Below are 24,241 nucleotides of genomic sequence, written 5' to 3'. Positions count from 1 at the left end.
GGAGGAGGAGGTCCGCGAACCAAGGACGTCTTGGCCACTCTGGCGCGACGAAGATTACATTCCCCTGATGAGCCTCTATCCGGCGGAGTAGTCTTCCCACCAGCGGCCACGGGGGGAACGCGTAGAGGAGCAGATCGGCCGGCCACGGAAGCGCGAGAGCATCGACGCCCTCCGCCCCCCGCTCTCTCCGGCGGCTGAAGAAACGAGGGGCCTTGGCATTTTGTGTAGTCGCCATGAGATCCAGGTGGGGAGATCCCCACCTCCGTACGAGCAACTGCATGGCCTCGTCGGAGAGGGACCACTCTCCGGGGTCCAGCAGCTGACGGCTGAGGAAATCCGCCTGGACGTTGTCCACGCCCGCGATGTGTGAGGCCGCCAGACGGGCCAGGTGCCTCTCTGCCCACTGCATCAGTATTGCGGCCTCGATCGCGACCTGCGGGCTTCGAGTGCCGCCCTGTCGATTGATGTAGGCCACCGTCGTCGCGTTGACCGATAAGATTCTGACTTCCCGATTCCGAAGGAGTGGAAGGAAGTGGAGGAGCGCCAGCCTGACCGCTCTGGTCTCCAGACGATTGATGGACCACTTCGCCTCTTCCACGGACCAGATCCCTTGTGTGGTGCTGCGGTCGCAGACTGCTCCCCAGCCTATGAGACTGGCGTCGGTGGTTACCACTACCCAATTTGGAAGATCGAGGGAGACGCCGCGAGCCAGATGCTCCGGGACCATCCACCAGGCCAGACTGCTCCTGGCAACCTGGGGCAGTGGAAGGACCACCTGGTAGTCCTGCGAAAGAGGTTTCCAACGGGAGAGGAGCGCTCGTTGCAGAGGTCGGAGGTGCGCAAAAGCCCAAGGGACCATGTCGATGGTGGACCCCATGACCCCCAGGAGCTGCAGATAGTCCCAGGAGGTGGGAGCTGGTAATGCAGAAAACCGCTGTATGTGCTCCCGCAGGGCTTGCGCCTTGTCCTGGCGTAGGAAGACCGCTCCCAGACGGGTGTCGAAGGTCGCCCCCAAGAAGTCCAAGCGCTGCGAGGGCACGAGGGAGCTCTTGGAGAAGTTGACCACCCATCCCAGGGACTGCAGAAACTCTATCACCCTGGTCACAGCAGCCTGCCCATGCCGAAAAGACTTCGCTCTGATGAGCCAATCGTCCAGATAGGGGTGGACTAGAATACCCTCCTTCCGAAGGGCCGCCGCCACGACAACCATTATCTTGGTGAAGGTGCGCGGGGCCGTTGCCAATCCGAACGGAAGCGCCACAAACTGGAAATGCTGGTCCAGGATCTTGAAACGTAGAAGCCGATGATGCTCCCGCCGGATGGGGATGTGCAGATAGGCCTCCGTCAGGTCCAGGGAGGCCAGGAACTCCCCTCGATGCACCGCCGCGATCACTGAACGCAGCGTTTCCATGCGGAACCGGGTCACTCGAAGAGATTTGTTGATTTCCTTCAAGTCCAGTATGGGGCGGAAGGAACCGTCTTTCTTCGGTACGACGAAGTAGATGGAATAGTGACCCAAGCCCACCTCTCCTGAGGGCACGGACACAATGGCGCCTATGTCCCACAGTCTGTCCAGTGTCAGCTGGACCGCCCTTCGCTTGATGGCCGAGCCGCAAGGGGAGAAAATGAACCGTCCCTTGGGAGCGCGGACAAACTCCAACTCGTAGCCGCGTTCTACGGTGTCCAAGACCCACTGATCCGAGGTGATCCGCGCCCACTCCTCGTAGAAGAACGCTAGCCGCCCCCCAATCTTGGGGACGGCGGAGTGGGCGAGCTGAACATCATTGCGAGGACTTGGGAGAAGGTTGTCCCGCCGCGGAAGCGGGACGCGCGGGGCGGCGCCCGCGAAAGGAGCACGACCAGGGCTGAGACCTGGGGGGGGGGGGGTCGGGCTGTCGCCGGTCTGTAACTCCTGTAGCGTCTTTGCGCCCTGGCCCTGGTCCGGGAGGACGAGAAAGCCCTGGTGGAGCGATATCTGTCTTCCGGCAGGCGATGGACCGCGTTTTCCCCCAGGGACTTGATGATCTGGTCCAGATCCTCCCCAAATAGGAACTTACCCCTGAATGGCAGGGAACCCAGGCTCGACTTGGAGGACGTGTCCGCCGCCCAGTTGCGTAGCCATAGGAGCCGACGCGCCGCCACCACAGAGGCCATGGAGCGGGCGAGGACCCTGAAGAGATCATAGGAGGCGTCAGCCCCGTAAGCCACCGCGGCTTCCAGCCTATCCGCTTGAGCGGCCTCCTCGGGTGGCAGCACCTGAGAAGTGAGCAGTAGCTGCACCCAGAGAAGACTAGCCTGCTGGGCAAGCGAGCTGCACATCGCCGCCCGCAGCCCCACTGCGGAGACCTCGAAGACCCGCTTGAGGAAGACTTCCAACTTGCGATCCTGTGTGTCCCTTAGCGCCGCTCCACCCGTCACCGGAATGGTGGTCCTCTTCGTGACCGCCGTCACCGCGGAGTCCACCCTGGGGACCTTGATGAGATCCAGAAAATCTTCCGGCAGCGGGTACAGCCTCTCCATGGCGCGGCTGCCCTTTAGAGCAGCCTCCGGGGAAACCCATTCCCTGGTGAGGAGCTGCAGAAATGACTCGTGAATGGGAAATGCCCGCGCCCGCGGACGAAGTGCTGCCAGTACCGGATCTCCCTTCTTCGAAGACGTGACTACAGCCGGCGCGACGGGAGCTGGCGGGTCCGGCGGGGGATCGAGATCCAACCCCTGAATGATCTGCGGGATTAAGTCATCCAGCTCATCCCGCTGGAAAAGACGCAGCGTGCGTGGATCCTCTCCCTCTGACGTAGAATCCCCTTGTCCCGTAGCGGCAGGGTCCGATCCTGGGGAAACCGGGTCTGACCCAGTCCCCCCTGAACCCACGGGGAGCCGGACGTGGACGGGGAGCTGCGGGGCCCCTACACCCACCGGCGGGGGAGGGGCCGGAGAGGGGGCCGAAGGCCGCGGTAGCTTGGGTGGTGGAGGCCCCACGGGAGCCGCCAGTTCCTGCAGGTACGCTGTATGCATCAACCGAATGAACTCTGGAGAAAACCCCAGCCTACTCGGGGTGACCTCCGCGGGTGGGGGCCCCGGGGGACCCTGTCCCTGTGAGTCCACCTCCGTAGCTGCCTCCGGTAATAAGATTGGGGGAGGTCCCTCCGAGGCCTCCTCATCCTCCAGCGCCGTCTGATCCCCTTCGGGGCGCAGCGCGTGCAAAATGGCCGCCGTTCCCGCCAGGAATGGGGCAGGGGCCGGCCCACGCCGCCCGGGCAAGGCTGCGAACGCTGAAAAATAAGTGCGGGGCCCGGACGTGCCTTCCCCCCCTGGGAGGCACCTAGCACAGATGCCCTCCCTAGAAATGCGCGATCCTGGCTCGCCGCAGGCCGAGCAACGCGACGGCCGCGGCATGGCACGCGCACAGAAAGACAGCCCCGACGGCGAAAAAACACTCGGCAGCCTCGGGGGGGGGGGCGGGGGGCCGCGAGACGGCGCGCCGCTGCGGGGGGGCCCGGACGGCCCGTACTACCCGCCGATAAAAGAAACCCAAGCGGCGCCGCGGGGGGGGCCTTCCTGGCCTCACAGCCCGCCGAAATAGCTCTCCCTGCTCCCTGCTGCCCACGAGGAGCCGGCAAAAATGGCCGCGGGAGCAAGCGAAGGAGGCCGGTCTCACCGGCAGTCGCGGTAACCAAGCTGAAAAGAAAAGTACAGCCAAGAAATAACAGCAAAGCGACTTACCCCGGGAGAGACACAGACCAGCGCTGAGAGCGAAGAAAAAGGAAGGCAGAGAGCCAGCACAACAAAGAGGCCACGCCTCCCCAATTAACCAATTAACCCCTTTTTTTTTTTTTAAAGTACAACTTGATCCAAGACCAAAGCTAACAACACAGAGAAGAAAGCCCTAAACAAGGGGAAACAAGAAAGTTTCTAGGAAATCGGGAGCAAGCCCAGATTCCACTACTCGCATCTGCTGGAGTCAGAAGATACTGAACTCCTGCAGAGGGGGTAGTAGTACTTATGGTGACGCCCCCTCGAAGCTTTGGGCTGACTCCATCTGCTGGAATGGGGACATAACCCACGGTCTGGACTGATCCAGGTACGTACAGGGAATTAGTTATTTAATTGTTTATATTCTGCCTTTTAGACACTTCAGAGCAGATTACATTCAGGTACTGCAGCTACAGGTTTTGTGTTAGCATGCATGCTAATACTGTCCATATGCTACTGCGAATATTTGCTAAAAGTTAGTTCATCGTACATTAAGTTTTGTTACAGTGTGCATGTTAAACTTTTACAGCAAGCAAGCTAAAAATATGTCTGTGTGAATTTTAGTACATAGGTACCTTCATTACTCATTCTTACCAGCTGCCTCATTTTTTTTTTCAACATGTTATAGTCACCTCTGTGACAGCTAAATCAAATAATAATGATAAAAGGGAGCAGCACTGTGGAATGGAACCAAACACTTAAGTCAGGTGGCCCCTGGTCAAAATACCTAATGAAACCCGCAACTCAAAAACTTTTACATCAGACACACACATCAGTGTAGGTCTGAGGTGAAGCGTCCAGTCAGGATAGACATGAGCATCGTCCATGCCTAAAGGCAGAGGCTTTGCTCATCAACCTGAGGGATGGCACTCTAAGAGGGCAATTTTCAGCAGTCTATATAGAGCTAAAAGTTCTTGCAGGATTTGGGTCACATTTTTAGAGCAGATTTATGCAAGTAGGTGTGCTTTGAAAGTCCTGAGTTGCGCCAGTACATAGGTACCAATATATGCTCTGAAAGTTACACCTGTGCCCAAGCAGGTATAAGTTTCTGTGTGCACATTTCCCAGCATTCTTTGGAAAATCAAAAGTGTGCTCATAGCTGCTTTTCCCTACCACGCGTGCAGAGAAAAGTGCACGCGTTAATTCCGTTATGCGTGCACTTTTCCCCGCACAGCTCCCTGGATAATTTTCAAAAATCGATTTACCTGCATAAACTGGGGTTTATATGTGTAGATACTTTTGAGCATTACCTCCTAAAAAGGAACACAAAAGTATTTGGCTAACATTTCTCACCTCCTGCCACTATGAAGGCAGTAGTTTGAATGTGATTTATTTATTTTATTTCATTCATTCATTTATATGACTGCAAACGAACTAGGAAGGAGAATTATTTTCAATCACACTTTGGATTTCTTTGTTCATAGCAAAAACCAAATAAAACAGAATCAACTTTTGGTTCTGCTATGGCCAAAAGAGGCAGAATGCTTGAAATGAACATTTTAAATAGGGGACATGATTTTTTTTTTTTTTTACATCCAAAGGGTAGTTAAGGAGTTTGTTAGCAGCACATTTCTTAACATAGGAGGAAATAAATAATGTTTCTTACCTCCTTGCGCATTTCCTTTGGGAAAAAGAAATAAGGAATAGCTGCTAGGAACACAAGACTGGATGACACTAAAAATCCCAGCCACCAAGCACCCACCCAGCGAGGATCACCTGGCTTAAGATATATGTTCTCTGAAACAAGATCAGAAAATAGGATAGATATGCTGGTTATTGTATCACATTGCTATACACACTTAGCCGGGAATTAAGTAAGAACAGTGAGAAATTACATGTTATCCCTTGACTTTTAAATAATAAATATTTAACTACTGCCCAGTATCTACTATCCCATTTCTAGCGAAACTAATCTTGACTAAATGAATGCCTGACACAGAGAGAGTGGCAAGACGTTTACCACGGAACTCAGATCGTCTTTTGTTGCCCTGCTGGATGATCTCCTCAGATGCTGCAATGGAAGTCAGGCAGTGGTTTTAGTGCTACTGAATTTCTCAGCAACTTTGGACACTGTAGATTACAATATCAAGTCATCCCGACTCGCGGTAAGGTCTAACCTGGTTGAAATCCTTTCTGTCTGACAGGTAAACATCTGTGCACTTCACTGACACCCCTTCAGCACCCTGGACCTTGAACTGCAAGGTCCCCTAAGGCTCTATACTACCATTTTCAACATATCGGAGAAAGTTCTTTTTCACTCAACGCACAATTAAACTCTGGAATTTGTTGCCAGAGGATGTGGTTAGTGCAGTTAGTGTAGCTGTGTTTAAAAAAGGATTGGATAAGTTCTTGGAGGAGAAGTCCATTACCTGCTATTAAGTTCACTTAGAGAATAGCCACTGCCATTAGCAATGGTTACATGGAATAGACTTAGTTTTTGGGTACTTGCCAGGTTCTTATGGCCTGGATTGGCCACTGTTGGAAACAGGATGCTGGGCTTGATGGACCCTTGGTCTGACCCAGTATGGCATGTTCTTATGTTCTTATATACTTAAGATCACCAGCACAGCTGATTTGAACTTCTGATGTAAAAGAATACATCTATAGGAATGATTTGATGTTCATTTTATCTATTTATTCCGATGGACCCAGAGCTGTCAACAGGTATAAAGAAGCTAAATGCATGTCTCACATTCATACAAGAATGGACTAAAAACAGCAAACTCCATTTGAATCCAAGCAAAACAGAGATAGTGAAGATACAAAACATGCACAGACAAGTCCCTGACCTGAAAATCCCATTCAGAACCTTTCAGCTCTCACTAAAAATTCAAGTAAAACGCCTCAGAGTCCTGCTGGACTCAAAACTAACCGTGCTCGCACAGATCCAGGCAACAGTAAAGAGCAGTCTCTTCCAATCGTACAACTTACAAAGGCTGCACCCTCTCAGGAGAAGACAAACTTAAGTACATTAGTCCATGCCATGGTAACCTCATGTCTACAGTACTGTAATGCACTGTAAAAGGGTCTAACAGATAAGGCTCTCTCCAACTCCAGATAAAGCAAATGTTGCTTACCTGTAACAGGTGTTCTCACAGGACAGCAGGGTGTTAGTGCTCACTTATGGGTGATATCACAGGATGTGGGTGATATCACAGGATGGAGCCTAATCACGGAAAACTTCTGTCAAAGTTTCCAGAACTTTGACTGGCCCCCTACTGGGCATGCCCAGCATGGCACTAACCCTGCAGCCAGCAGGGGTCCCCCTTCAGTCTTATTTGATAGCTACAGGCAGTGCCAAAAAAATAAAACAGCAAAATGTAACGAACCCAACACCGCGGGGCGGCGGGCGGGTTTCGTGAGGACTAACATCCTGCTGTCCGGTGAGAACACCTGTTACAGGTAAGCAAGATTTGCTTTCTCACAGGACAAGCAGGATGGTAGTCCTCACATATGGGTGAGAACCAAGCTGAGGATGTCCGAATATGCACCAAATGTACCCAACGGCGTGCAACAGGCACAACTGGGGTGGAATTTGGTAGAGGGCATCCTGAACCCCACCGGGCAGGCGGAAGGGTGTAGGTACGTCACGTTGGAAATAAGTTACGCAGGACAGACTGGCCGAAGATGGAATCTTGTCTTCTGGCTTTGTCCAAGCAATAGTGGGCTGCGAAAGTGTGGAGAGAACTCCAGGTAGCAGCCCTGCAAATGTCAGGAAGCGGCACCGATCGTAGATGTGCTACTGAAGTCGCCATGGCCCTCACAGAGTGTGCTTTGACACGGTCTTGAAAAGGAATGCCTGCTTGCTGATAGCAAAGAGATTTGCAGTCTGCCAACCAGGAGGAGAGAGTCTGCTTACCCACAGGTTGCCCTAATTTATTGGGATGGAAAGAGACGAATAACTGAGTACTCTTCCTGTGGGCAACTGTACGGTCTAGGTAGAACGCTAGAGCCCGTTTACAGTCAAGGGTATGCAGAGCCTGTTCCCCTGGATTGGAATGGGGCCTGGGAAAGAAGGTAGGTAGTATGATGGATTGATTAATGTGAAACTCCGAAACTACCTTAGGTAAAAATTTAGGGTGAGTGCGGAGTACCGCCCGGTCCTGCAGGAGTTTAGTGTAAGGCGGATAGGTAACTAGGGCCTGTAACTCACTAACCCTGCAAGCTGAAGTGATAGCTAAATGGAAAATCACTTTCCATGTGAGATATTTTAGGTCACAGGAGTGAAGAAGCTCGAATGGTGGTTTCATGAGCCGACCAAGAACCAGATTAAGGTCCCAAGAAGGGGCCGGAGGACGTAAAGGTGGCTTGACATGGAGCAAGCCCTTTAAAAAGCATGTTACGAGGGGTTGTACTGATATAGGAACATCCCCGACACCTTTATGGAAGGCGGCTACCGCACTGACATGCATTCTGATCGAAGATGTCTTTAAACCTGACTCTGACAAATGCCAGAGATAGTCCAAAAACCTTGGGATTGGACAGGAAAAGGGATCAAGGGACTGCGAAGTGCACCATGATGTGTACCTTTTCCATTTATAGGAATAAGATTTTCTTGTGGAAGGCTTTCGCGAAGCAATCACGACACGAGAAACCGAATCTGAATGGTTAAGTGGTTGAAGGATTAACCTTTCAACATCCATGCCGTCAGGGACAAGGCCCGAAGATTGGGATGGCGTAGGCATCCATCTTTTTGAGTGATCAGATGTGGGTCCATTCCCAAGGGAATGTGCCTGCGGATGGAGAGATCCTGGAGTATAGGAAACCACACTTGGCGTGGCCAGTGAGGTGCTATCAGGATCATGGTTCCCTTGTCCTGATGTAGCTTCACGAGAGTCTTCGAAAGAAGAGGAAGTGGAGGGAATGCATAGAGCAGACCGGTTGCCCACGAGAGGGAGAATTCATCTCTGGGCTGAGAGCGCTCGCTCCGAATGAGGGAGCAGTAGTTGTCCACTTTGTGGTTCTGAGGGGACGCAAAGAGGTCTGTCTGGGGGTATCCCCATTGGTGAAAGATTGAAGTGGCTACCGAGGGGTTGAGAGACCACTCGTGCGGCTGGAAGACATGACTCAGTTTGTCTGCCAAGACATTGTCCACTCCCGAAAAGTAGGTGGCCCTGAGGTACATCGAGTGGGAGAGCGCTTCCGACCAAATCTGCGCAGCTTCCTGACACAGAAGGAAGGAGCCTGTGCCTCCCTGCTTGTTGATGTACCACATGGCCACCTGGTTGTCCGTCTGAATCAGGATGACGTGATTTGACAGGCGTTCCTGAAAAGCCCTGAGAGCATATCGCATTGCTCAAAGTTCTAGGAAGTTTATTTGATGTTTGGCTTCCTCTGGAGACCAAGACCCTTGTGTCTGTAGATTGTCCACGTGGGCTCCCCACCCGAGGTTGGAAGCATCGGTGGTGAGAATGAGTTGAAGATCTGGCACTTGAAAGGGCAGACCCTGGAGGAGATTGTTGAGATTTTTCCACCAGGCGAGAGACAGACGGAGTGAGTTGGTGATGTGGACAATGGTCGACAGAGGCTGAACAGCTTGAATCCATTGTGACCTCAGAGTCCAATGCATGAGTCTCATGGCTAGGCAGGCCATTGGTGTGACATGGACTGAAGACGCCATGTGTCCTAAAAGGACAAGGAATTGGCAAGCTGTTGCTGTATGCTGAGACTGCAACTGGTGAGCGAGAGACACGAGGGTTAGCGCTCGTTGTTGAGGGAGAAAGGCTTTTGCCTGCAAGGTGTCCAAGTCTGCCCCAAAGAACGACAAGGTTTGAGATGGGACTAAATAGGATTTTTCGTAATTGATGAGAAATCCTAGAGAAATTAGAGTGTGTAGGGTCAAACTGAGGGACGACCAAGCGGCTTGCTGGGTTGGAGCCCTGATTAACCAGTCGTCCAGATAGGGGTAGACGTGAACACCTTCTCTCCTGAGAAAAGCTGCGACAACCACGAGACATTTGGTAAAGACTCGTGGTGCCGATGGTAGGCCGAACGGAAGCACGCGGTATTGATAGTGCTCTGGGCCTACTAAAAACCTGAGGTACTTGCGATAAGCTGGAGTTATCGCAATATGTGTGTATGCGTCCTGAATGTCCAGAGAGCAGAGCCAGTCTCCTCTTTGCAGAAGAGGTAGAAGCGAGCCCAAGGTTACCATCTTGAACTTTTCTCGCTGTAGGTACTTGTTGAGAGCCCGTAGGTCTAGAATTGGACAAACTCCTCCGGATTTTTTGGGGATCAAAAAGTACCGGGAATAGAACCCTAGGCCTTACTGCGAGAGTGGGGTGGGTTCTATTGCTCTTAACTGGAGAAGAAGGGAAACCTCCTGCTCCAGAAGGACAGAATGGTCAGATACTCTCCATACTTGCAGAGGTGGTGAGTCCAGTGGAAGAGCAAGAAAGTTTAGGTGGTAACCCTGAGCAATGATTGCTATCACCCATTGGTCGGTTGTGATTGATTGCCACATGCCGTGAAAGTGGCACAATCAACCTCCCACTGGTATGCTTGGCAGAGGAATCAGGCTGCTGCTCTCCAAGTGAAAGTCAAAAACCTGAAGCAGGCCCCGGCTGGGGAGCTGCTTGCGGCTTTTGCTTTCGGGCCTGGCGAGGCTGAAGTTTTTGAGAAGGTCTCGTAGTTCGGGACCTTGCTGGTGGAGGATAGTAATTCCTTGGACGGAAGAATGACTTCTTAGAGGCCTTCCTAAAGGGCTGTCTTGCGGGGAAGTCGGAAGGTATCGATGAGAGCTGTTTAAGGGTCTCATGATGGTCCTTTAATTCAGTCACTATTTGCTGGATCTGTTCACCGAACAGATTGTCACCTACACATGGTAGGTCAGATAGCCTGTCTTGTACTTCTGGCTGAAAGTCAGAAGATTTGAGCCAGGCCCATCGTCTTGCCGAAATGGCAGCTGCAGACACTCTAGTAGAGGTGTCGAAGATATCGTAAGCTGTTCTTATCTCATGCTTTCCTGCTTCAAACCCCTTGTTGACAAGGATTTGAAGCTGTTGCTGGAATTGTTCAGGCAGGGTTTCAGAGAAGTCCTGTAACTGCTTGAAAATGACCCTATTGTATTGGGTCATATACAGCTGGTAAGCAGCAATTCTGGAAATGAGCATGGCCCCTTGGAACACTCGTCGACTAATATTGTCTAGGAACTTGTGTTCCTTAACAGGAGAGGTAGATGAGTGAGGCTTCGTCCTTTTTGCTTTCTTTTGAGCCGATTCCACCACAACTGAGTGGTGGTCGAGCTGAGATTTTTGAAAGCCGAGGGCTGACTGTACTAAATAGGTAGTGTCAGCTTTTCTGTGGACTGGGGCAATGGATCCAGGGTTTCCCAGTTCTTTTTGAAGAGGTCAAGAAGAACTTGATGAACGGGAATAGAAATGATCACTTTAGGAGCATCCAGGAATTGGAGGAGCTCCATCATCTGGTGCCTATCATCCTGCTCTGTCTGAAGCTGAAAAGGGACCAACTCAGACATTTCCTTCACAAAATTAATGAAAGAAAGTTCTCTGGAGAAGAACACTTTCTACCTTCAGTAGGAGAGGGAAGTGAAGGTAAGTCATCGGTGTCTGTGGAAGTATCATCACCCCAGGTGTCATAAGAATCAGCAGACTGACCTATAGGATGAGAAGGGGGTTGGATACCCGAAGGCCCCGGCTGAGGCTCCGAGAAAATCGAAGGAATCGACGGGGGTACCGTGGACAGCCTGGAAGGCATCGGTGCCGGTATCGAAGGCATCGATGGCGCTGATGTGTGTATCGCTCCCGATGAATGAATCGGTGGCGAGGGACGAAATGGCATCGATGGCTGAGGCAATACTCCCGAAGGAGGAATGCGGAACGGTGTTTCTCCTTCCGATGAAGCTGTCAATGGGGAGTGTACCGGAGCCATCGGAGAACCGGGAATCACCAGTGGAAGGGCGGTCATGAGCGCCTCCATCCGGGATAGCAGCGGTGCCAGCGCTGCTGTCATCGGGTCGGTGGCCGGTTCCACTCTCGGTGCTGGTGTCGGTGCCGGCGGAACCTGGAGCCATTGCATCGCCTTGTCGATGGCCTCCTGGACCAGCCGATCCAGGCGGATTTAAAATCTACCCAAATGGCGGTAACTTTTAAACAGGCATGCGGATGCATATGTGCATGCGTTTGTTGGCCCACGGCCAGGGATATGGCCATTTTATAACATACATGCGTGTATGCGTGCATATTATGAAATAGCCTGAATGTGCACACATGTGCGTGCAATTCTTAAGCGGACATGCGCCTATGTGCACAAATACCGCTTCTACCACAGAAGTGGGGGTATTTTAATAAAGTCGTGCCCCAACGCCATTACCAGTTCTACCAGTTCATTCCCAGGTCGCCCAGGTAAGGAATAGGACTTCTAAACTCTAGTTTAATAGCCTTCCTTACCCCTATTAGCCCCAATCCTTAAAACCCTACCGATGTGTTTAGTTTTTTTTATTTTACAACTTACACACCATCCATAGCAGAGGTAAAGTTACACAGCAGGGCCTATCTCAGGGCCGGGTCTTTGGCTGTACTCACCATGCAGTGGGGGATATGCGGTCTGCCGAATACCAATAAGATAAGTTTATAGTACTTATATTTGGTGGGGTTCATTTCTCAATTACTTTTCATCTGATAAATTACATTATGTGAATCTTAAGGACTGGTATATGATTGATATGGTGGGTGATGTACCCTGATTCTGCTTGCAGCCCATTTATGGGCAAGAGGCAGTCGATAGAAATATAAGCACCATTAAATTCTGATACTAAATTCTTTATTATATGAAATAAAAAACCCAAATAATTAGTAGTGTTAAAGAGAACCAGTACTTGCATGTACAAGAATGTTTACAATTTTTTTTTTCTTTTTGTTCTTTACCTTTTTTTTTTTTATTATATTGATCCATTTGCTGTGGCGCTGTGATAACAATATTCTATTTTAGTTTCCTTTCGCCTTTACAGAGATTTTTATATCCTACCAGAGCCTCCGGAACATATTAAACCACACCACTTGACGATCACTTGAGCGCAGGTGACCCCCTCCTGGATACTGGAAACACTTTCTCCATTTGAAAGTAACAGATCTAGTAGTGCATCCTCCCTTTTGAGTTCCTTTACCGCTTTCTCGAGGCGTACACCCAGAAGGGTGCCCCAAATCTCTCTACCACTAATTGATTTTGTAAATGGGATGTCTAACCAATATTCGTCAGATTAAAATTTCCAGCCACTAACGCCTCCCCCTTCGCTGCAATCTTATGTTTGACTTTGCCTGGATTCAGCTCTTCCACCTGTGCCAGAGGTCTGCAGATCACTCCGGTGTAGATGGAAGTTGCCATCTCCCTTTTCCAAGATAACCCAAAGCATGCCCTCTTTTTTCCCATACCCGTTCCATTTCAGTGTCTTTGATATTCCTGTTTACATAAAATGCTACCCCTTCACCTGTCCTTCCTAAAGAGATTATAGCAGGATGAGACTCCTTGAACCATTTTCCTCTGTGACATCTCAATATCTAAGGATGCCCGTGCCATTAGGGCTTGCAAGTCTGGAATTTTATTAGCAGATATTTCTCGTTTATTAGTCTTCCCTCCATATATACTATATATATATATATATTCCCTCCATATATACAATTATGATTATTGTTTATTGTACAATTATCAATTGCTGTAGGGGCAATTTTCTCTAAGCCACTTAGTGCCAAGTTATGCAGATACTTGTGTAACCGTGCAACTTGTCCCCTGCTATTTATGTGGCTAAAGTTATGGGAACAAAAGTACTTCAGTTATATGGGCACAGTTGCTCTCCAGACCCAAACATGTCCCTGGCAGCACCTATTCTGAAAGTGGATAAATAAAGCCACACCATGAATCTGGGCAATTATATTTACTCACACAGATGCGGGGTGATTTTCACATAAGGAATCTAGCTGATTAACTCCATGGTCAGGCAGCTAGATCCCTTCTGAAAACTCGCCCTTATAATTTATGGCTTATGTTAAATGTACACTAGAATAAATATTTACTTTTATCTTGGAAACTGGTTTTTCTTCTCATCCTGATTCTTTCTGTGATTTGAATACCACGGTTTCCAGTTTGTACTGCATGAGATTAATCTTTCAAGACAGAAAACTATAATGCCATGATTTTCTTTGCTGGTGTTTTAATATCCCATAAAGCCAGCTTCCAGGGAATCCACTCTGATGTATGCTGAATTACTCAGAATGAGTCAGAAGCTTCTGATGAATGAACTGACCCATGCAAATAAAAAATAGAGAAGGAAGCAAAGCTTTCCTCTGTTTGACTGCATGCCAGCTCGTCACACGGATTATGTTTCAGAGCAACTCAAATACTCTTGGCTTGCTGATTGCTGATTTGCAGATCTAAACTTGACAAGCACAAAGGAAAGGTGCTTCCAAAACATTGTCTGCTCTCACAGAACATAAAACTGCATTTCCACAGAGTTTTCTTGCTAACTTACCACTTTTAATTTTGTCAATGTCAACGTAATAGCGTAACATGACTGATCCCAGCATGAACGCGACACCGGGTCCTAAAACAGTCACAGCAAACAGGAATCCTAAAAAAAGAATTATCGGTTAAGCAATGTTATTTTTGAACTGTATTACATCACTATGTACAGCAAGACCCTACCTCAGTCAAATAACACATTACATTTGCTTTCAAGTCAAAGCTGGTTATGACATCTTCATTGATATCTTTGACACTTCTGTTTGTTTTTTTCCTTTATTTATCACGTTTAAATTCAGTATTTACAAGTATATACGTGTTTAGAAAAAAAGTGAACAAACTAGAAAACATTAAAAAAAAAAAAAGAAAAAATAATAGATCTCAAAATATCATTCCACTTTACACTAAAGTCCTCTCTCTATGTAGGGGACTGAGATACAAATATCAAAGAAAAGGCACATAATGTGTCATCATTTATAGTAGGAAACCAGCAAGACAAGCCCTGAAAAGGCAAGGAATCAATTAAAAATGAAGAATTAGGCAGGAAGGCTTAAAACAAACTTATTATTTTGATATTTTATAATGCACTTGCATGGAAATTTAAGAAAGAACAATGCACCTAATTGTAAGACTTTAGGATGAAGGAAAAGACATTGCCTCCTAGGCTTCTGGATAGCCTTTGCTACATCAAGAAAAATCCTCACTTTACGATTAATAAAAAATCCCATCAGGCCGATTCATTAAAAAGTGCGGGAGAGCCGGCGCTCTGTGTTGAACGCCCGCTCTCCCGACGCGCCCCCAGGCACCTCTCCTGGGCGCGCGATTTTGTATTTAAATTAGGGCCCGCGCTAATAAGGAGGCGGCAGCTGTCAGCGGGTCTGACAACCGACGCGTAATTTTACCGGCATCGGTAATTTTACAGCCACAGGTTCGGAAAACGGACGCCTGCAAAATTGAGCGTCCGTTTTCGAACCCACCAACCAGTTGGCAGATTTTTTTTTTTTCCCTTGAACTTTTTTATTTTTGGACATTTTCCCGGTGCTGTCTAAGGTTAAGGCAAGCGTTACTTTCAGTATCCCAGGCGACTAACTAATAGGCTCATCAACATGCATTTGAAACCGCCCGGCCAAAGGGGCTGTACTGAATCGGCCTGAATGCAAGTCTTTCAAACGGGAACACGCGCCTTGTTGCAGATTCCCAGTTTTCTCTTCCAGCTGCTCAATTTTCTTAGAATTACTTGAAATGGAAGAATCGTGAGCTGAAACTTCATCAGACATTTGCTGGGATAAATAAGAAATATGTTCAGTCAAGGTCTCACCCAAACCTTCAATTGCAAGATGTATTGACTCCAAGGAAACGACCTTAGGTCTATTGAGAGCAAACCGGATGCTCTGTTGGTCTCCCTCACTCACACCTTCCATCTCTGCTCGCATCTGAAATGGGATAGCCCCTAGCTCCACTGGCGCTGCTGCTGCCTCAGAAACATCTGGGGCTCTTCCTGCCACCTCATTATCACAACCTGCGACTACGGCCGGAACCGACGATGGGCTCCTTTGCCCTCTATTTGTTTAAGCATCACTGGCATTGAGTATGTGATAGCAAGAGATTAATTTTTTACCAGAACCCAATTAACCATTTATCTTAGTCCTATACTCCCATTAATATGAATTCCATCAGATGTTAAGGATTCCAAATAAATGTGGAAATAAAAGTAAAATCCCAATACAACCGGGTCCGTAGCCCCCAGCCTAGACTCTTCCTGGGGGGGGGGGGTCTCAATACCCAGCTCTCGCATGATGACAAGGATGAGAGATCCTAACTCATCCCGACGAAAAAGCCTGATGACTTTAGGATCATCGCCGTCCATCCCATGAGCCCCACGCAGACCTCCCAGGATGGGGTCTGTCTCCCCTTCAACCTCCCTCGGAAGCTGGGAAGGTAATTGGGGATCGTCCGGACCCTCAGATTCTGACGACGTAGCCGAGACCTCCTGAGGTGCCTCAAAACCTGAGGAGCCTCTGCACTTGTGGGCAATCTGAGGCCTCCCCGTGCTTCATCTTCTTCTGTGGCCTGGTCGTAGGGTCCGAATCCCCCGAGGCAGCTCTGCCCCTCTTTTTGTCTGATCGTCTGGCCTTGAAAGCTTTGTGCATCAAGAGCACAAATTCAGAATTAAATGAGGAGTCTGAGGAAGAATCCTCCGTATCCCTTGTCGGGGCTTCCCTCAAAACATGTGGACCAGGCCCCCCCCCCCCCCCCCGAATCGTCCCCCTCAGGGTCTACCTGTTTTGGGGGTAAGCGCGGCGGGAGATTCCCCTCCCCCACCGCTGCATTCGCTGCATTCGCTGCTGCGCTCGCTGACGCGAGTGAATTCAAGATGGCGCCCGTTCCCGGCGCACGCTTCCTCTGTATCTCTCTCACACGCTAACACACACACACAGACACACACATGCTTTCTCTATACCTCTCACACACACAGACATGCTTCCTCCATCTCTCTCACACACACACACGCTTCCTCTGTATCTCTCTCACACGCTAACACACACACACACATGCTTTCTCTATACCTCTCGCACACACAGACATGCTTCCTCCATCTCTCTCACACACACACACACACTTCCTCTGTATCTCTCTCACACGCCTACACACACAGACACACACATGCTTTCTCTATACCTCCCACACACACACAGACATGCTTCCTCCATCTCTCTCACACACACACACGCTTCCTCTGTATCTCTCTCACACGCTAACACACACACACATGCTTTCTCTATACCTCTCTCACACACACAGACATGCTTCCTCCATCTCTCTCTCACACACACACGCTTCCTCTGTATCTCTCTCACACGCTAACACACACACACAGACACACACATGCTTTCTCTATACCTCTCTCACACACAGTCATGCTTCCTCCATCTCTCTCTCACACACACGCTTCCTCTGTATCTCTCTCACACGCTAACACACACAGACACACACATGCTTTCTCTATACCTCTCTCACACACACAGACATGCTTCCTCCATCTCTCTCTCACACACACGCTTCCTCTGTATCTCTCTCACACGCTAACACACACACACAGACACACACATGCTTTCTCTATACCTCTCACACACACAGACATGCTTCCTCCATCTCTCTCACACACACACACACACTTCCTCTGTATCTCTCTCACACGCCTACACACACACACACACACACACACATGCTTTCTCTATACCTCTCACACACACAGACATGCTTCCTCCATCTCTCTCACACACACACACACTTCCTCTGTATCTCTCTCACACGCCTACACACACACACACAGACACACACATGCTTTCTCTATACCTCCCACACACACACAGACATGCTTCCTCCATCTCTCTCACACACACACACATGCTTCCTCTGTATCTCTCTCACACGCTAACACACACACACACACACGCTTTCTCTATACCTCTCTCACACACACAGACATGCTTCCTCCATCTCTCTCTCACACACACACGCTTCCTCTGTATCTCTCTCACACGCTAACACACACACACAGACACACACATGCTTTCTCTATACCTCTCTCACACACACAGACATGCTTCCTCCATCTCTCTCACACACATGCTTCCTCTGTATCTCTCACACACGCTAACACACACACACAGACACACACATGCTTTCTCTATACCTCTCACACACACAGACATGCTTCCTCCATCTCTCTCACACACACACACGCTTCCTCTGTATCTCTCACACGCTAACACACACACACAGTCACACACATGCTTTCTCTATACCTCCCACACACACACAGACATGCTTCCTCCATCTCTCTCTCACACACACACACGCTTCCTCTGTATCTCTCTCACACGCTAACACATACACCCAGACACACACATGCTTTCTCTATACCTCTCTCACACACATGCTTCCTCCATCTCTCTCACACACACACACGCTTCCTCTGTATCTCTCTCACACGCTAACACACACACACACACAGACACACACATGCTTTCTCTATACCTCTCTCACACACACAGACATGCTTCCTCCATCTCTCTCACACACACACACACTTCCTCTGTATCTCTCTCACACGCCTACACACACAGACACACACATGCTTTCTCTATACCTCCCACACACACACAGACATGCTTCCTCCATCTCTCTCACACACACACACACGCTTCCTCTGTATCTCTCTCACACGCTAACACACACACACATGCTTTCTCTATACCTCTCTCACACACACAGACATGCTTCCTCCATCTCTCTCTCACACACACACGCTTCCTCTGTATCTCTCTCACACGCTAACACACACACACAGACACACACATGCTTTCTCTATACCTCTCTCACACACACAGTCATGCTTCCTCCATCTCTCTCTCACACACACGCTTCCTCTGTATCTCTCTCACACGCTAACACACACAGACACACACATGCTTTCTCTATACCTCTCTCACACACACAGACATGCTTCCTCCATCTCTCTCTCACACACACGCTTCCTCTGTATCTCTCTCACACGCTAACACACACACACAGACACACACATGCTTTCTCTATACCTCTCACACACACAGACATGCTTCCTCCATCTCTCTCACACACACACACACTTCCTCTGTATCTCTCTCACACGCCTACACACACACACACAGACACACACATGCTTTCTCTATACCTCCCACACACACACAGACATGCTTCCTCCATCTCTCTCACACACACACACATGCTTCCTCTGTATCTCTCTCACACGCTAACACACACACACACACACACATGCTTTCTCTATACCTCTCTCACACACACAGACATGCTTCCTCCATCTCTCTCTCACACACACACGCTTCCTCTGTATCTCTCTCACACGCTAACACACACACACACACAGACACACACACACACATGCTTTCTCTATACCTCTCTCACACACACAGACATGCTTCCTCCATCTCTCTCTCACACACATGCTTCCTCTGTATCTCTCACACACGCTAACACACACACACAGACACACACATGCTTTCTCTATACCTCTCACACACACAGACATGCTTCCTCCATCTCTCTCACACACACACACGCTTCCTCTGTATCTCTCACACGCTAACACACACACACAGTCACACACATGCTTTCTCTATACCTCCCACACACACACAGACATGCTTCCTCCATCTCTCTCTCACACACACACACGCTTCCTCTGTATTTCTCTCACACGCTAACACATACACCCAGACACACACATGCTTTCTCTATACCTCTCTCACACACATGCTTCCTCCATCTCTCTCACACACACACACGCTTCCTCTGTATCTCTCTCACACGCTAACACACACACACACACACACACACAGACACACACATGCTTTCTCTATACCTCTCTCACACACACAGACATGCTTCCTCCATCTCTCTCACACACACACACATGCTTCCTCTGTATCTCTCTCACATGCTAACACACACACAGACACACACATGCTTTCTCTATACCTCCCACACACAGACATGCTTCCTCCATCTCTCTCACACACACACACACACTTCCTCTGTATCTCTCTCACACGCTAACACACACACACACACACAGACACACACATGCTTTCTCTATACCTCTCTCACACACACAGACATGCTTCCTCCATCTCTCTCTCACACACACACGCTTCCTCTGTATCTCTCTCACACGCTAACACACACACACATGCTTTCTCTATACCTCCCTCACACAGACAGACATGCTTCCTCCATCTCTCTCACACACACACGCGCTTCCTCTGTATCTCTCTCACATGCTAACACACACACACACAGACACGCTTCCTCTCTCTTGCTCTTTCTTAGACAAAAACTGAACTTGAAACCACAAGAAGCCAGATTCTGTATGCAGTGCAACAATGGATAAACAGAAAATCACTATGCCTCAAAACAATACAATCAAAAAATATAAATCAATCAGAATAGTAAAACCATACTAAAAAATATACATTTCAAAACAGCTGATGAACAGAAAAATATTCAATAATTAGAAGCTCCTGTACAAATTTTTAAAAATTTCCTAAACATCAACAAATTATTTCAAAACAGCAGACATCAAATAATACCCAGTAATTAAAACTAATAAGGATTTTAAAAATCCCTGCTCTCCATATCTATCACCCTGAGATTGTCCAGAACTGGGGGTACACACACACACACTCAGAGACACAAATAAAATATGCGCCCTCTTTCTCACACACACATACTCACTTGGTGAGAGACAGAGGGAGCTTGAGTATCTGTGTGTGTGAGACAGCACACACGTTTCCTCCGTCTCTCTCTCTCTCACACTCCCCCCCCCGCTTCCTCTGTGTCTCTCACACATGCTTCCTCTCTCACCCCTACCCCCGCACACACACAGGCACCCTCTCATATATATATACACTCACTTTTATATACACTCATCCTCTCATACACACATACATACACACCCCCTCATACCCACACACACATCTTCTCATACACATGCACCCTCTCATACACACACACACTCACTGGCACCTTCTCATACAGACATAGACACACACAGACACCCTCTCTTACACATTTATTTATTTATAACTTTTATATACCGAGGTTCAATTAACAAGGTTAATTATCACTTCGGTTTACATTACAACCAGCAAAAACAACAGAGACAGAGTCTTGTTTTACAATGAAGAGGGAAGAAAATAACCTGGATAACATAAAATAGGTAAAAGCAGGTATAGGGACCAGGGTCAGTATAACTTGAGCGAAAGCAGGGTAATTATATAGGGGAGTACTATGATGGCCTCATAAGGGAGAAGTGAACTAATGATGCGGACTAAAACGAAGGCGGAGTGGTTATGGGAAAGCTTGTTCAAACAACAAAGTCTTAAGTCTCTTCTTGAAGGAGATTGGACATTGTTCCAGCCTTAGTTCAGGAGGGAGCAGATTCCATAGCTTGGGGCCCGAAGCAGACATAGCTCTTTTACTGAAGGAGGTCTTGATGGTGGATGCTTGAAGAGTGCCTCTCGGGGCTAGTCTTATTGGACGGACAGAGGTGTGGAGTTGCAAAGGTATTGTAAGATCCAGTGGAGTGATGTTGGGTATGGCTTTGTGAGTGACTGTTAATAGTTTATGAAGGATTCTAAACTTAATTGGGAGCCAATGTAGTATCTTTAAGATTGGAGTTATATGGTCCCTCTTGTTGGATTTTGTGAGGATCCTAGCAGTTGCGTTCTGTAGTAGCTGGAGTGGTTTGAGTGAGATATCAGGCAGACCGTGAAGGAGTGAATTACAGTAGTCAATTTTGGAGAAAATGATGGATTGTAAAACTGACCTAAAATCATGGAAATGGAGGAGAGGTCTTAGCCTTTTTAGAACTTGGAGTTTAAAATAACACTCCTTTACCGTGTTGTTGATGAAGCCTGTGAAGGTCATTTGGCTGTCTATGAATACCCCGAGGTTTCTGACCTTGGGTGAGAAAGTGGGGAACATTGGATGTTGAAAGTTGTTTAGTGGTAGGCTGCCATCTTGTGTGATTAGGAGGTATTCTAATCTAAGGTATGCACCCTCTCATACACACACACACACACACACACACACACACACTCACAGGCACCTTCTCATATAGACACAGACACACACACACACCCTTTCATACACTAGCACTTACTCTCACAGAGCCAGTCTCTCCCTCACACACATTTTGGAGCTCTTCTTCTGCCACCGGCTCCAGGAATTGCTGGCAGCACCAAAGGGCCTTGTCTTCTGCTGCTGGCTCCCGGGAAACACTGGTGGCACCGCAGGGCATCATCTTCTGCCGCTGGCTCCTAGGAAAGACTGACGTCACCGCAGGGCCTCGTCTTCTGCCAATGGCTCCGGGAAACGCCGACAGCACCGCAGTGCCTTGTCTTCTGCCGCTGGCCTCTTCCACAGGACCTTGCTTTTGCTGGCGGGGAGTGGGAACCCTGCCAGCATGTCACTGCTCTGTGCCACTGCGGGATCTTCTTGCTGGTAGCAATGGCACCCCTCCCCCTGTTGTCACCCGGGGCGGACCGCCCCCTCTTGCCCCCCCTCCCCTTAGTACTCCACTGTTCCTGCCTGTGCAGCTTGGAAGAGGAAGTGGTATGGTGTAAGTCCACACAAGTAGGAAGAAGGAGAGGTCATGTAGTTGCCACCAGAAGCAGGAGGAAGAACATCACGTCCCTTGCCGCAGAAAGAGGCAATATCAATCCCAGGTCCACGTGATATACAAGAGCAGGGAGAGGAGCAGCAGTGAGGCTCCCGCCCATCATAGGAAGCAGCAGCATTGGCCCTGGTCCATGGTTAGCCGTAGGAAGTGGCGCACGAGCCCAGTGGAGCAGGAGGAGCATGGCCAAGGTCTATTAGGCACGGGAAGCAGTATCAGCCCCTATAGCCTGAAGAAATAGGAAGAGTCTCGTCAGCCATGGTGGCTGAAGGAATAGGCTGCTGCTAGCCTTAAACCTCTGAGGGGGAGGATGGAGAAACTGAGTAAGAGCAGGACTGTGTGTGTGTGAGAGAGCAGGTCTCTGTGTGTTAGCGAAAGTGTGTGTCTGTGTGTGTGTGTGAGAGAGCATGTTCCTGTGATTGAGCCTGTCTGTATATATGAGAAAGAGAGGAGAAGGTTTGTGAGCAACGATCCTTCTCCATTGCTAATTCATGACAATTTCAGGGCAATTGGAAATCAAAAGATCCCAGGTATGGACAGTAGAGGATTTTTTATCCTGATTATTTTAAGCACTGGGTGATGTTTATGTCTGCTGTTTGGAAATATTTTATTGGTCTTTGGAAAATCTGTATGAGTTTTAAATTATTGGATGTTATTATATTTATCAGCCTTTTAAAAACATTTATTTTTTATTAGTATGATTTTACTTCTATTGATTTATATTTCCTGATTTTATTGTTTGATGTTTTATGAGGAATTGTAATGTTTCTGTTTTTCCTTCGTTGCATTACATACAGAGTCTGGTTTGATGAGATTTCCAGTTCAGTTTTGGTCTGCACGTTTGCATTTCTACTTTATGGTCACTTTGTTCTGCATTTGGTGAAGGCCTATTTGTGTTCTGCAGGTGTGACTGAGGTGACATGTTCTGCTAGTGTGGAGGTTCTGTGTAGGGATCTACAGCTGATTGGCTTTTTCTGTTTTTGTTATAGGTCTATTGGTGTTTTAGGGACCGGTGTAATAATTGCAATGCTGCCTTTTCATAAGCAGGGTTATCAATATTTGGTGTTGGAAGTTATTTGGTATGGGAGATTTACTATATTGAAATTATATTTCAGTTTACTTTAGGCTTTCTGAAGGCCTAGCCCACAGCCAATACAAGTTACCGTAGGCCTAATACCAATGACAAGGGTCCTTTTTACTTTTCAGGAAGGGTTTTCTGGTCGGCACAACATCAGTGCATGTAAATGTAGCATTCATGTCATAAGTGATATTTTTCCCTCAGAAGACTGTACTATGAAAGTTCTTGTTCATATAAAATCTATTATTATAAAGGCATCATTTTTAATTGCGTATGACGAGGGTTTGATGGGGCGGCAGGCTGTAAGTTTTGCCTAATGCCCTTGCACCACCCTGCACTCAGCAGAGTCCAGAAGAGGACCTTCAGTCCAGCTGCAAGCATCCCTTTGAAATCACGCAGCTGGAAGTTAAGAGCAGAGTTGCACCATATTTAGACTTAGTTGTGCAACCCAGACCCCTCATATGAACTGCTTCACAGCTGTGCTTCCAAAAAGGCTGGCAAACTGATTTTGAAAAGGAGAAGTTACTACAGCCAACATACTGACATCATTTCTAACAAAAGAAGTTATTCTTCTAAAAAAGAGACATCTAATGCAATGCAAAGTCTTTCCTTGTGCAGGAAAAGGAGAGAGATTCGATGTACTTATTACAATTACAATTTTGGAAAAGCACCTCATGAGGCTATCATCCAGTTTA

At 48.3% G+C, this 24,241-nt stretch overlaps 1 protein-coding gene across 3 annotated transcripts in view; it reads right to left on the bottom strand.

Annotated features, from left to right (window-relative positions):
- The window catches only part of SLCO2B1 (solute carrier organic anion transporter family member 2B1), a 360,204-nt gene that overhangs the window by 188,084 nt on the left and 147,879 nt on the right, over positions 1 to 24,241 (bottom strand). For all 3 annotated transcript variants that reach the window (XM_029602065.1, XM_029602067.1, XM_029602066.1), the window contains exons 6-7: positions 14,237 to 14,335; positions 5,360 to 5,490 (exon numbers count right to left, since the gene is read on the bottom strand). In XM_029602065.1, coding sequence (XP_029457925.1) covers positions 5,360 to 5,490; positions 14,237 to 14,335 — 230 coding nt within the window. The remainder of the gene's footprint in view (positions 1 to 5,359; positions 5,491 to 14,236; positions 14,336 to 24,241) is intronic.

Source organism: Rhinatrema bivittatum, chromosome 5, assembly GCF_901001135.1.
Source record: "Rhinatrema bivittatum chromosome 5, aRhiBiv1.1, whole genome shotgun sequence".
NCBI classification, from domain to species: Eukaryota; Metazoa; Chordata; class Amphibia; order Gymnophiona; family Rhinatrematidae; genus Rhinatrema; species Rhinatrema bivittatum.
Note: the sequence above shows the minus strand (reverse complement) of the source record. Positions and strands in the feature narration are given on the sequence as shown.